The 15,087-nt window shown below is 39.0% G+C and overlaps 1 protein-coding gene across 1 annotated transcript in view; it reads right to left on the reverse strand.

Moving 5' to 3' along the window:
* Positions 1-15,087, reverse strand: part of LOC101550113 (PZP alpha-2-macroglobulin like) — a 41,538-nt gene that overhangs the window by 26,187 nt on the left and 264 nt on the right. The window contains 12 exon segments of the mRNA XM_055118237.1: positions 1,090-1,153; positions 1,394-1,603; positions 4,084-4,260; positions 4,486-4,595; positions 4,738-4,852; positions 5,175-5,289; positions 6,932-7,016; positions 7,780-7,948; positions 8,210-8,230; positions 9,589-9,641; positions 9,801-9,960; positions 12,469-12,655. Coding sequence (XP_054974212.1) covers positions 1,090-1,153; positions 1,394-1,603; positions 4,084-4,260; positions 4,486-4,595; positions 4,738-4,852; positions 5,175-5,289; positions 6,932-7,016; positions 7,780-7,948; positions 8,210-8,230; positions 9,589-9,641; positions 9,801-9,960; positions 12,469-12,655 — 1,466 coding nt within the window.

Genomic DNA, 15,087 nt, shown 5'->3' on the forward strand with positions numbered 1-15,087 from the left:
GCTTTATTATCTTTTGTGATCTTATTACAAGGGGATAACTTTTAATTAGGAAACAGGAAATTAAAATTGATTAAAATTAGTTGGCTTTTACACACTGAAAGCAGCCCCAGGAGAACAAAGGAGGCTGAAGAGAACATGGCTTCCTTCATACAGAGCACACACCCCAGCTCATGTTCTTTCGAGTCTAATCAACTGAAGCTGCACCCCTGGGTCTTTGGGTTTTCTGCCCAGGGGACCAGGATCCAGACAAGAACATGCTGGATTAGTCAGGAAGTGGGTAGAGGCGGCAGGGGTCCCGGGCACTTCTTTCTGCTCTGAAGACCCTACATCACCCATCTCTCCCCTCCCTACTGGCTGTGGGGTCCCGGGGAGGAGGGGCCCAGCTTTCTCTTTTGTTGTTAATTTTTTTCTTTTAATTGAATCACTGGGAGATACACAGTTACCCAAGTTGTTTATGATAGGGGTTCAGTCATACGGTGTTCCATCACCCGCCCCTTCACCAGTGTATATTTCCCAGCACCAATGTCCCCAGTTTCCCTTCTGCCACCCGCCCACCCTAGCCTGCCTCTATGGCAGGCACTTTTCTTCTCTCTCTTTCTCTCGATCTGTGTCTCTCTGCTTCCTTTGGGGCACTAGACCTTGCAGTACAGGTACTGAAAGGTTATCGCGCATGTCCCTTTACCTATCCTCAGCACACAGTTCCTGTCCAGAGTGATCATTTCCAACTATCTTTTCATACTGATAGCACAGCGGGTAGGGCATTTGCCTTGCATGCGGCCGACCCAGGTTTGATTCCTCTGCCCCTCTCAGAGAGCCTGGCAAGCTACTGAGAGTATCTCACCCACACAGCAGAGCCTGACAAACTCCCCGTGGCATATTCCATATGCCAAAAACAGAAATAAGAAGTCTCACAATGGAGACATTACTGGTGCCCACTAGAACAAATCAATGAGCAATGGGATGACAGTGACAGTGATACAGTGATTACAAAGGGATATTGGAAATAATTTCCTTATTTCTGGACTGTCATTGACATCTAAGAGTAGGTATGTTGGGAAATAAATGGAGGGATTATTTGAGGATACTCACTTTCTCCTGCCTGTAGAGGCAGAGTATATGATCCTGATCTAATGATACCTCCTCTAGCCATGATCTGAAATGACAAATTGATGGGAAAAAAAGAACTTAAGTTTGATCATGATATAATTTTCAACATCTTCCAGTTCCCAGAGGAACAGTTTTGGTTAGGTAGTCTTTTCTGAAGAGAATGAACCTTATAGAAATCAGAGGACCAAGGGGAACGCAAAATATTGATGCACATGCCATTTTGGGGTCATTGAGCACTAGATCTACTGCTATGAACATTGCATTTATTTCACAGCCTTCCTCTTACCAGGTAATAGAACACAAGTTCTGACAATTCTCCGATGACCTTCCCATTGAGTATGTAGTAAGCCGTGATACTTTGTACTTGGCCACAGGGAAGGGTATCCGCCGTAGATTCTAACTGAAGGTAACTCTCACTGAGGGAAAAAACATGTGTGGCAGTATGTTGAACTGAGTAGTGTTGTTCTTGATACCATACATAGTTAAAACACCTAGGCTGTTGTTCTTCCTTTAGGATGGCCTGAAAAAAGGGGGAAATAGAGAACCTAGATTACCTTAAACTTCTTCACTTTAACTTTCTACCAAACAGTCCAAGTTAAAATTTTGTGACACTTCAATTTTGTTTCTGGGCCATACCCTGTGGTGCTCAGGGCTGGAGGCTCTGTGTAATGCTGAGGATTGAACCCCGGCTTGACCCCATGCAAGGCAAACCCCCTACCTGATGTACGATGACTAATGCTAACATGCCCTAAGCATCACCTTCATAACTTCAGACAACCAGATTACCCATTTGTCAGCTTCTCAAATGGTAGAGATGCAAAGAAACCATTTGTAAATTTATCTCCTGTCTTGATTCTGCTAGGTTGCTGCAGAGTTGACTTTTCTTTTGCAGCTCATTCCATCGAGACTCATAAATGATCCGAACAAACAGAAAAGGATGGTAGAGATTCCTTTTTAGTTGTTTTATATGCAATCATTGTATATGATAAGATTTTATTACTGTATTGGTTACAACAGTGTTTTAAAATAACTCAGCAAATTAGTACCTTTACCTCATCATTATTGAAACTTCTGATTTTTTAAAAATTGGTTTGGGGCCACAGTCAGTGGTATTTGGGGTAACCATGCAATACTGGGGATTTAACCCAGGCTCCCAAATACAAAGCATGCACCCAGTTCTGTCGAACTATTTCTATGACTCTGGAATTCTGATTTTTAAGACCTTATGGTTTCTGGGCCTTCAGATACTGCAGATACCTATAAACACATAATTATATTTTATTTCCTATTAGTTATTTTTGGGTGCACTTATTATTTTCTATGACTTTATCAGGTATATTTGTGAATATGATAAATTTCCATATTTTATTATTTATTTTATTTTAATTATTGTTGTTATGGAAAAAATAATGTTTTTACTATCTCTATGAGTACAGGAAACTTTCAACTATAGTAACAAATTTTACTTGACTTTGCAATCCTAGGGAAGTACAATGATCTATAACATAGATAACATAGATAATATATAGCAAATATGTGTTGCTATATATGTTTCTAAATTTTTACCATTTTGGGGGAGTGGGGGTTATACTTGTTGGTGCTCATAGGACCATTGTATGGTTTGCAGGAACAAATTCAAGACTTCTGTAAGCAATCATGATCTCTAGCTCTTTTTGCAATTATTCTGGTTCTTACATACTTTGAAATTGAATTAACATATGAATACTGGGAAATAGAAATGATTTATATACCACTTCTCTGAGCAGGGGCAATATGTCACACTTGCTTAAGAATGCAACTATAAAAACTTTTTAGTTGCAGACATTTTTTAAGTTTTTTTAATTGAAAAATAAAAGACCCTTACAAAGCTTTCATGATTAGTTTTCTGTCATACAGTGTTCCAACACCCATCCCTCACCAGTTTCTTCACACCAGTGTCCCTAATTCCCCTTCCATCATGCCCCCACAGTCTACCTCTCTCTCTCTCCCTCCCCCTCTCCCTCTCTCTCTCTGTCTCTCTGTCTCTGTCTCTGTCTCTGTCTCTGTCTCTGTCTCTGTCTGTCTCTCTCTCTCTCTCTCTAACAAGTGACCTGTGTGTGTTTGTGCTATTCTGGTCACTTAAAAATATCCGAGTGACTGGCGAGATAACATAATGGGTATAACACTTGCCTTGCACACAGCCCACTGAGATTCAGTCCCCAGAGCCCAGCCAGGACTGATCCCTGAGCGCAGAGTCATCAGTAAGCCCTGAGCACCACTGCATAGGGTCCCAGCTTGAACAAACAAAAGACGAAATGGCTATCTGAACTTAGGAAAGCAACATAAAAATTATTTGGATTACTTTCATAATGAAGAACTAATAGTGTTGAGGAATAAATCCAATTATATACTTTTATATGATAAGTAAAAAGATAGTGCTAACTAAATTTTAAATACTTTTATAGTATCTCTTTTTTTATAGTATCTCTTTTTTTAAAAAAATTACTCTTGACTTTTAAAAATAAATTGGTGTAATTTCACCATGAAATTGCAAAGTTATTTGTGATTGGGTTTCAGTCATTCAGGTTTCAACACCAATCTCTTCACCAGTGTCCACTTCTTTCCACCAGTGCCCCCAAATGCCCTTTATGCCTCCCATTTACTAGTCAACTTCTATGGGAGACCCTTTTCCTAAAATGTTTGTGCACTGTGGTTTGCAGTAGTGTTGCTGTTAGCTAGGGTTTCATAGACAACACTTTATCACCTTTCAACACCACCTCCACCTTCCTGTTGAATACTTCCCTCTATCACAGATGTTGCCACCTATCTCTTTTAATATCTTTTCATTTTTTAAAAAGTATTTATAACTTCAGACTTATCTTTAAATTGGACAGTTTTATATTTCTGTCTTATATAGTATGCTATCTATACTTCCTCACTTCTGAGTCCACAATTATTACTAAGGTTTCTCTTTGTCCTCAGGTTTTATTTATATACTTATTTATTGCTTACCGTGAGAGAAAGTGTGTCATCCAAGATATTGGTTGTGTTTATTGAAAACTCTACGAGACCCTTCTCATTGGTAGTTGCATCGAAGTTATATTTGACTTCACTTGCAGAGATGGAGATAGGTTTATTCGGTATGGGTACATTTTTTCCATCCACCAGAAGCACCTAAAGATGATAACTTCTTGGGAAGTTATGTGGCTAATATTCAAGGAAGGCAAAATGACTAGAACAAACTTCATTTATACCATAACTAAAATAAAAACAAACAATACAAAACAAAAAGAGACAAAAGTCCACTACTTCAAACAACCCTAGGGCGTTCCATCACTGTGCCCTTGACTTAGGTATCGCCAGACACTTCATTGACTTGGGAACTATGATATACTCTACCTGTCCAGAAAAAGGAATTCCTCGTCTAAAGTGTGAATCCACTTTCACGAACTTGAGCCTTGTTACAGTATCTGTGATTTCACTGGTCCCACTTCCAGTAAATTCTAGGTCTAAAAATATATATCAAAGGATACATTCAATTGAAGTTACTGTCATTCTGAAATTCTTTCCTTACCACATCCATTATGAGTTCTATTTTACTTTGGAAATAAAACAAAGATTCATTTTTTAAATCTTAAACTCATTTAGTACCTGTTCCCTCTTCTTTAATCTTGGCTTCCACTTCAAGAGTTTTTGCATACCCTGTATTTTTAATCTGGAAAAGGTTCGTTCTTACTTGAAGAGTGATGCAGCCATTGCTATTAAGCTGAGAAACAGAAAATAAATTTATTATCATACTGATTAATAACTAATAGTTACTTCATCTACTATTTGCTTTCTGATGCCAAGACAATACTTAGAAATATTAATCAAGATTCAAGAACTGAATATTCACATCTGCATTTGTAATTCCTAATATGATTTTTACCAAAATTAGAATTATGTTGATTAAGAAGAGGAATTTATTTTCTTTCTTATTTTCTTTCAGGGAGTGTTTTGGAATAAGATTACTCTGGTATCCTCTTTGTAGTTATCAAAATAGTAGTTCAGTGATTGTCAACAATGATATCTCTAGAGACAGCACTAACCTGTTGACTAAATTCTTCACATATCTTTGCAGTTTCACAAATAGCAGGAATATGAGATACTTTTCTACAAATTCTTACACTTGCCTGTCCTGGAACAGGTTTTCCATAGGTGTATCTGTTACATAAGAAATGAATCAGTAAGTGAAGATAGCTACATTTCCCATTACCAAATCTCTACAAAGCCAACTGTATTGTTTATGATATGCCTCTTTATCATTAGGGGCTTAGATCAAATAGAACTAATGTCTGAGAAATGTCTCTGTTGGGGAGTAATATTCATTAAGATCATTGAAACTGCTGAAATATACAACCAAGTGCTATATAGGGAGTTTTAATTTTTCCTCTTTCTCTCTTAATTATTTTATAATTTATTTTATTCTGTCATTTTGCAATAAAAACTTGGTCTGTTTATCAAATGAGAAAATTTAGGTGACAAATATAATTAAGTAGATAGTAAATAATTAAAATCAACACGATAATAACACATACACACAGAGAGGGCAAGGTGAGAGAGAGAGAGAAAGAGACAGAGAGAGAGCCTAAAAAACCAGTCACAGAGTATACAAAAATTTTGCTTTTTGTATATGCACTATATTTATGAAAAGTAAAATAGCTCATGATAATTTTGCTTTGGGCAATAATTATTTTCTTGTTTGCAAATGCCCAAAGCAACATATTCTAAAATCCCTCTCCAAAATATAGATATTATGTGCCATATTAGGATGGCGTTACCTAAATACATGTTAAATATTTACATGCCATCACTCCAATGCAAAATAAAGACAAATATTTAGATGCTTCCAGAATTAGGGCATTCTATGCCTTAAGATATTTCTATAGTCTACTTTTAGATTATGAAAGAAAAACTAAAATAAGATGCAAAAGTGGCAAAATTTTATAAAGTTTGTAATGGTTTATGAGTACTGAAGTTGAATTTTTAATATTGTCAGCTTTTGCATTCAGTTGGAAAAGTTCCATTGTGTAAGTTGGGAAAAATGGATACACATGAGTTATAATATTAGGAATAATACACATGAGTTCTAATAATTAAAAGCAGATATAAATACCCAATTGTATGTACATTTTTTAGGAGTGTTGAAAGGACTCGAATATAATCTCAAAATTTGGAGATAACTTTTAATTTTGTTAACTGTGATAGGCAGCATAATTATGTATAAAATGCCACATTTTTGAGGGGTTAGGGTTAGGGTTAGGGTTAGGGTTAGGGTTAAGGTTAGGGTTAGGGTTAGGGTTAGGGTTAGGGTTAGGGTTAGGTACACATCCAGCTGTACTCAGGTTTTATTTCTAGCGTTGGAGGATATTGTGGTACTGAAGATTAAATGTGGATTATCCATAGGCAACTCAAGTACATTACTGGTCGTACTCTCTCTTGGCCTCAAATGTCAGAAATTTTTAGTAGTTTGTAATGGTTTGACGGTAAAATAGAATGTAATACTTTATTTAGGGGACAATGATTTATATATTTAACTCTGGAGTTTTAAGGTAAAGAATATTAAAATATGGAAGATGTTGCTTGTTAGAAAATGTAGCATTAGAAGATTCCTATTTTTTTCAATGTAGAAGTTGATTACTTTTATGTATTTTCCTACTATCGAGTGATTTTGAAAAAAATTATAAGTAAATAATTGGAATACTTTATAAATTTTGAGTAAAATGATGTCTAACTCTGTACCTAGTAAAATAATCATTCAAAATTGAGGCAAAATAAAAACTCAGATAAAAGTAATATAACTCACATTCCACACACTGATATGTTCACTTCTTTATCCATAATACTGATTTTCTTTGGTACTAGGACTTTGACCTCAAACTTGGGAAGCACTGTTGATAGAAATAATGGGAATAGGAAGGTTGGAAAATACTTTATGGGAAATACAAAGATTTCTATTTATTTTTTTTTTCTAAAGACCGTGCCTTAAACAACTGGTACAATTTTCAGTGTACCAATTTTGTCAGGCTTAATATTCATGCAAAATTTAACTAAGATTTTTTTGGAGGGTCTTACCCAACAGTGCTCAGAGCTTACTTCTGGCTCTACATAGACTCAGAAATCACAGCAGGAATGGGAGACCATATACCGTGCTGGGAATTGAGCCCTGGGCTGATTGTGTACAAGGCAAGCACCTTATCTACTGTCCCATCTCTCTGGCCTGTTAACTTTATGACCACAGTATTTTAAATGCCACTAATATGTGATGATGAGTTTACTGATATAATTTTGATTCTAGCCAAAGCATAACATACTTGGGCCAGATCGATAGTACAGTTGATAAGATGCTTGCCTTGCATGCATCCTACCTTGGTTCAGTTCCTGGCATCCCATATGGTCCCCTGAGAACCGCCAGGTGTCATTTCTGAGTGCAGAGCCAGGAGTAACCCCTGAGCACTCTCAGGTGTGGTCCAAAAAAAGAAAAACTATATCCGAGCTCTTAAGAGTTTTTGTGTTTACAAACAAATGATGACTCAAATCTATATTGCTGTGTCTAATCCAAGTTCAACATACTGATTGAGAATTCAAAGAGCCTAAATGAGCCTAAAATATTGTCCCCAGAGTTATATTCTTTCCATCTTTCTTAATTCATACCAAATTCCTCCACTGTGAAGGGATGCTCTATCTTTTGGCCAGATTCCTTCTGCACCACCAATTTGTAGGAGCCCTGAATGGGCTCTGAGGAGAGAGGAAAGGCTAGTTCTTGGAGGCCATGCTTCAGAGTGACACTCTGCCATTGTCCGATTCTATTTCTCTTTGGGTTCTGGAAGTAAACAAGGAGCACAGGAATAACTAATTGTCTGTGATACTATTAGAACATAGTAAATAACTCTAGGAGGGAGTGAGCTGGCATTGCTTTCAGAAAGAATAAAGAGAAACCCTAGCAATTTGACGTTGGGGAGTAGAAAAATTTAGACCTTAAGATTTTTAAAACTTAAGTAGTTTATCTGTGTTGGATAATATCAAATTTTTCTACTCTTTTGATATAGTGATTTACTTACAATAGAATCTGTATGATGCTTACCTCAAGGAATACTAGTGGAATCTATTTAAAAAAAGGGAAAAAAAGAGATATTAGAACTTCACTGATTCTGATGAGATGATTTAAGACTTCTGATCAAATAGTTTACTGAGAGAAAATAATGTCTATCGTAAGATGCAGCAAAATTTCATTTGACACTTCAAAGAAATGGAATTTCTTAGGGAAAACTGTAAGTACTTTTAAGAATAAAACACATAATTCTACAACTACTAATGTGTTGCCATTTTTCTAAAAATATTGTTGATGAGTATTCCATACGAATATTAAGGTTTTTTACATGATGAATATTCTATATGAACAATAAGTTATTAATGTTATTCACCAATAATATTAGCTTCTCCTCTTTTCTTTTTTATTTGCTTTTTGGGTCACACCCGGTGATGCACAGGGGTTACTCCTGACTTTGCACTCAGGAATTATCCCTGGCGGTGCTCAGGGGACCATATGGGATGCTGGGAATTGAACCTGGGTCGGCCACGTGCAAGGCAAATGCCCTACCCGCTGTGCTATTGCTCCAGCCCCAATAATATTAGCTTCTTAAATCCTTCTAGCAAAGAGCATGAATATGATGTTTACTTAAATATTAGAAAATGAATATCAATAATTATGTCTATTGTGATTTAGATCTAATAGACAGATTTCCCAGAATCCTCTGGTTTAAAGTTAACCATGACTATTCTAATTTCAAAATTGCCTTTTAAGAGAAACTTTGTTTCTTTGCATTAGTACTGTAAACTAGTCAAAGTAAAAAACACCCAATTTACATAAAATAAATTTTTATACATAGCATGTTTTATACCTATAGTCTATAAAATATACAAATATGTTTGTATAAATATAATGTAAACATTGTATAAATATATTCTATTAGTACATTTATAAAATAGAAGTGCAAATATTATGATTTTTTATTATTGGCTATTATATGTATATGTATTGAGCTTAATGAAAGATTTTGGTGTTGTGTAAATCATAAATAGTGAAAAATGTGGATATGGATAGCACCTTGGTTTTTTATTCCCCCCACAGTGCCAGGGATAGAACCCCAAGACTTTACACATAGCATACATATGCTCTACCACTGAGCTACTTCCCTTGCCCAAGACCTGCTGTATTGCAGCTTTGTGTTCTGCTTAATTTAGTGTGTTTTCGACAAAACTAATTGCTGTTATCAAAGAAAATGCTCCATTGTCCCCTTCCTTGAAATTATGCCTAGTAGAAGGCTGGCACGATGGAGGTGTCAGGGAACCAGCTCCTAAATGAACTGTCTTTAACTAGATTTTCCTGGCCCTTCCCACTTCACCTTGGGTGAGTTCTTCCACTCTGCCCTCTATCCAAGCCACACTTACTGAGGTACTTACCAGTTCATTTAGGGGTCGAAAAGTATCATCCACAGAGACAATGCGAAATTTTACTGAAAGAAAATTCTCTGATAAGACTCGGGCATGAAAAAAAAAGTAATTTAGTTCCCAGGACCATAGGTTAAGAGACAGGGGAGAAGGGAAGGTGACTTTGACTCAGGAGGCGACGCCTTTCTTAGTCCTGCCCCAACCGGTGGGATTTCTCCGCATACCTGTCTGCCCTGGCTTGTAGATGGCTTTGTCTGTCTGAACAAAGACCAGACTTTCAACCTCTTTTACCAATATTGCTTTTTTCTTCCAGAAGTGTTGCGTTGGTCCCTTTATCTGAACAGTGAGAAATACCACCTCTGAAGAGGATGAGATCCTGGGGACCTAGGGAGTGAAGCACAATGCGGAGGGATCAGTCTCGCCCCCTTGAATCCTCACCCTGTGGCATGGTCTCCCAGCCTCACGAGGACTAGGTAAGTGTGACGAGTTCTCAGAGGTAAGTATGGAGGCGATGATATTAGATATAGGGGAAATGTGCCTATAAAAACAGTCATCCAGGAAACCCAAATATCACCATAGCTTCCCAGAAACTCATTCCTCAATCATACTTCTTTAAATTTTGTTCCTTTTTTTGCAAGAAAATCTTTGTAACTTTATAGTGAAGTTGAGTTTAGTATAGTAAAAACTTTACTATACTATATACGTATGGTATATATACATATATATATATATATACACACACACACACATACTGTCACTGTCACCCCGTTGCTCATCGATTTGCTCCAGCGGGCACCAGTAACATCTCCATTGTGAGACTTGTTGTTACTGTTTTTGGCATATAGAATATGCCACGGGTAGTTTGCCAGGCTCTGCTGTGCTGGCAAGATACTCTCGATAAATTGCCCGGCTCTCCAAGAGGGGCAGAGGAATCGAAACCAGGTCGACTGCGTGCAAGGCGAACGCCCTGCCTGCTGCGCTATCGTTCCAGCCCATATATACACTATGGTATACTATATACAATATGTATATAGTATGCATATATACATATAATGTAGTATAGTACACTATATATACATATAGTATAGTATGCTATATACATAATATAGTATAGTATACTGTAGGATAACATAGCCTCAGTAGTTTAGGTTTATTGGGTTACTCCCATTACAGTGCTCCCATTCCTCTTTGTTTATTTGTAGCTTCTTTCTTAGTGTTCTGTTGACTTGTAAATAATGTTTTTCTCTTCTCCTTGAGTCCTTTGCATAGTTTATTCAGAGCAAGTCCTTTTTGTATGGACACAGGAAGACTTAACAAATGTTATGCTTTTGTAACCTGGGAGTCATTTGACTCTACATGATATTTTCCTCCAGGGCATCTGTTCTCTTGACCTAAGCCTCAGCTGCCCTTACTTCTTAGCACCCCCAAAGCACGGTCCCGACGTGGGACAAGAAGGACCCAGGGCAAGCGGTGAGTTGTGTGCTACCCTGACATTGAGATGGGCCTGGCCAAAGTGCCTAATGCTTAACTATAAGTTAAGAGCTTGATCATGGACAAATGCTGTCATGATCCAAACAGTGATACTACATTTGGACCCTGCTAGGGTGAGGAATGATTAATCTGGCCGGAGTGCTGTGGTCTGAGCCTGTGGCAAGATGTTGCCAGGAGAGCTGCCTTGCAAGCCTCAATGTATCCCTTGCTATGTCCATACAAAAATAACTAGTATTAAGATGTTAATGAGTTCCTGGACTAAGGAAAAGAAAAAAAACCTTAAGAGTGAGGAAGGGCTTTGGAGTGCCCTGCCCTCAGGAAGGGCTTTCTTATGTTAATTTGGCTACCTGGCTGGTTGTAGCCTCAAGGGCAAGGTGGGAGAGACAAGGGGGAGGAGAGAGAGAAGCCAGAGAGAGGCAGCAGTTGAGCAGTAGATCCAGAGAGAGGCCGGAGCTGGGAGTGCGGGAGATGAGAAAGATTGAAGATTGAATAAACGGTAACTAATCAGCAACCAGCTTGGTCCTCGTTCTTCCTTCGCCTGTCCTTGACCACCGGCCGTCCCGATCCAGTCCACACACTGCGGTTCCAGAGCACCAAACGCGGGTGGTGAGACAGAGCCGCCCGGAGAGCCCGCGAGTGCACGCGCCCCTCGGCGTGCTTTAGTTTTTTACAGCATACTATATACATACAGTATTGTACAAACTTTAAATTTTGTTCTTAAGGAGTGAATAGAAACATTTCTAATTATATATTCTGATGGGATAATATAAGAGTTAAGTTTCTCAAGCAGGGGAACCTCAAAGAGGCAAGGCATGCTAATTTGTGGTATCTTACATCATTTATACATTTAAAGGAAAAAGACACCTAAAACCCAGTATAAGAAATGACTTATGCTACATGTTATCCATCATAATTTTTGTATTTGTTTTAAGGCATTTTTCAATCCTGGTTAAAGAGTTTATATATCGAAGCCAGAAGACTCCTCCTCCAGATCATACTATTTTATTTGTTAATTGATTTGAGAACTTAAATATGGCGCCAGAGAGATAATACAGTGGGAATAACATTTGCCTTGCATGCGGTCAACTCAGGTTCAATTCCTGGCATCCCATATGGTCCCCCGAGCACCTCCAGAAGTAATTTCTGAGTGCAGAGACAGGAGTGACCCCTGAGCATTACTGGGTGTGACACAAAAATTAAAAAAAAAGAACTTAAATTCAACTTTGGCATCTATAAATAATTATTTCTCTTCTCATCAGGCATAAATCCATGCTTTGTTCTTCAGTAAACTCTCATTAGTCCTTTCTGAAGCACTAGCTAAAGTAGTTTTGGGGTTCAGCACCACATCTCTGTCATTGCTTGATAGGAGGTAGCAGACTGGGAGAGACGATTAGTACTCACTGGGAAGGAGACACATTGGAATAAATCCTTGTCAGCCACCAGGTCAGTGAAGAGACTGTGGTTTCCTGTGGCAGACTCCAGTGAAGCACTAACAGTCACTGACTCATTCAAGAACTTCAGCAGGAGGCAGCCTTTCCCAGGTCCCGACCCGGTGTGGAGCAGCGAGGGGACCAGCACCATATACTGGCTGGAAAGAGAAAAAGGAAACATGGGGAACAATCAGCATTTTCAATCATAAATATGTTTTCTATCAGAGTATATATTGCAATAATCAGTTTTATACCAGGAACCACTGGACTGAGAAGAGCAAAATGGAAGTTCTATCACTAATTAATAAAGAGTTAGCATTATAGTTGCTTTGGCTCTGCAGTGCTATGTTGTATAATGTTATTTATCATTTGTATGTATGTGTGACTGTGTGTGTGAATCTTATGGGACATAACAAGGCTTACTCCTGGCTTTGTGCTCAGGAATTAATTATTGCTGGGATTGCTCAGGCCATATATGAAGGCAGGGATCCAATGAAGATTTTCTGTGTATAAGGCAAGTGTCTTAAGCCCTCTAGTATCTCTTTGGCCCCAATAATATATTTTTTGAAGAGGCATACATGATATTGTACCCTAAAACATACAATCATGTAAATTAACATTACCTCAATGAATTAAAAATAAATATGTGAAAAAATATGTCCATTACTCATCAGTAGTGCCCTAGAGATAATCAGTCTATTGGAAGTTAGAACTAACGATATTTCAATTTTATATCACTGTCACTGTCATGCCATTGCTCATCGATTTGCTCAAGCAGGCACCAGTAACATCTCCATTTTGAGTCTTGTTGTTACTGTTTTTGGCATACTGAATAGGCCACGGGTAGTTTGCCAGGCTCTGCCGTGTGGGCAGGATGCTCTCAGAGCTTTGCCAGGTTCTCTGAGAGGGATAACTAGGCTACACGAGGTCTCGAGGCCTTGAATGTGGCCTTGCTTCCGGGAGCATTGTTTAATAGTCTCTGGATCTTGGCAATTGATGTGATTACACGGTGCCAGGAGCAGTTTGTTGGGGTGGCTGCCAAGCTACTGGAAAATAGGGAGTGTGGATGGAGACCCAGTCCCTATCCGAGCAGGCTTGGAGATCTCAGCCCCAGGTCCCGCACACCTGGTTCCTTCATGCGTGAGGCTTGTCCAGCGTGTGGACAGTGGCCTTGAGCATGGCTGTGGCTGAGTTCTGGAGGTCCTTGGTTGCAGGGGCTCTGCTCGGGATGGGGAGGGAAACTCAACCCGCCCTGCTCTGAGGGGCCCGGTGAAGACAGCCAGGTGCGGGGGCAAGAGACTCTTTTTTTTTTTTTTTTGCGTTTTGGGTCACACCTGGCGATGCACAGGGGTTACTCCTGGCTCTGCACTCAGGAATTACCCCTGGCCGTGCTCAGGGGACCATATGGGATGCTGGGATTTGAACCCGGGTCGGCCGCGTGCAAGGCAAACGCCTTACCCGCTGTGCTATCTCTCCAGCCCCCACGAGACTCTAGCATTAATGCATTGCTTAATCTTAAATATTTGCATTTAAAAATTTGGCTTTGATGAGTGATTGAATTAAGTAAGTATTAAACTGGTAAATTTTAAAGTTCTCTTTCTCATCACTGGAGCACAGTGGGTAGGGCGTTAGCCTTGCACACGGCCCACCCAGGTTGGATTCCTCCATCCCTCTCGGAGAGCCCAGCAAGCTACCGAGAACATCCTGCCCTTACAGCAGAGCCTGGCAAGCTACCTGTGATGTATTCAATATGCCAAAAACAGTAACAACAAGTCTCACAATGGAGACGTTACTGGTGCCCACTCGAGTAAATCAATGAACAAAGGGATGACAGTGCTAAGTGCAGTGCTTTCTCATCATGTTTTACTGTGTCTCTCCGAAGCTTACTGCCACAGGTGGGAGAGAACAATTACTGGATATTTTAGATAATAGCTACCATTGAGTACAGCAAGCACTAAAGATAGGGGAATAAGCTAAGGTTGTCTGTGTAAGGAGGAGAAAACAGCTCCTGTTTGTACCACGTAGTTATTTTTTAAAAATGATATGATATAAAATAATAGTGTTCAGTGGATGGAATAGTTGTCTGTTGTATGCCTCTGGGTAGAATGCAAGGGGATGAGGTTACTTCTCTAACTGTGAGTGAGGCAAAAGGAGAATCATGAGAGAGAAATTTGATTATTTGAAAGAATGAATTTTTGAAGTCTGAGGTGACTGTCTTCTAAAACCATGCTTCCTTGTTCAACTTTTCGTTTTTATAATTCTGACGCGGGCTGGAATGATAGCACAGCGGTAGGGCGTTCGCCTTTTATGAGGCTGACCTGTGTTTGATTCCTCCGCCCCTCTAGGAGAGCCCGGCAAGCTACCGAGAGTATCGCACCCACACGGCAGAGCCTGGCAAGCTACCCAGTATTGGATGTGCCAAAAAAAGAAAAAAAACCCAGTAACAAGTAAGTCTCACAATCGAGAGACGTTACTGGTGCCCACTCGAACAAATCGATGAGCAAGGAAATGACAGTGACAATCTGTAACAGATTCTGATGCAGATGCAGTGGAGAAAAAAATTCATTTTAAGTGTATGGTAAAAGACAGC

This window comes from Sorex araneus, chromosome 10, assembly GCF_027595985.1.
Source record: "Sorex araneus isolate mSorAra2 chromosome 10, mSorAra2.pri, whole genome shotgun sequence".
NCBI classification, from domain to species: domain Eukaryota; kingdom Metazoa; phylum Chordata; class Mammalia; order Eulipotyphla; family Soricidae; genus Sorex; species Sorex araneus.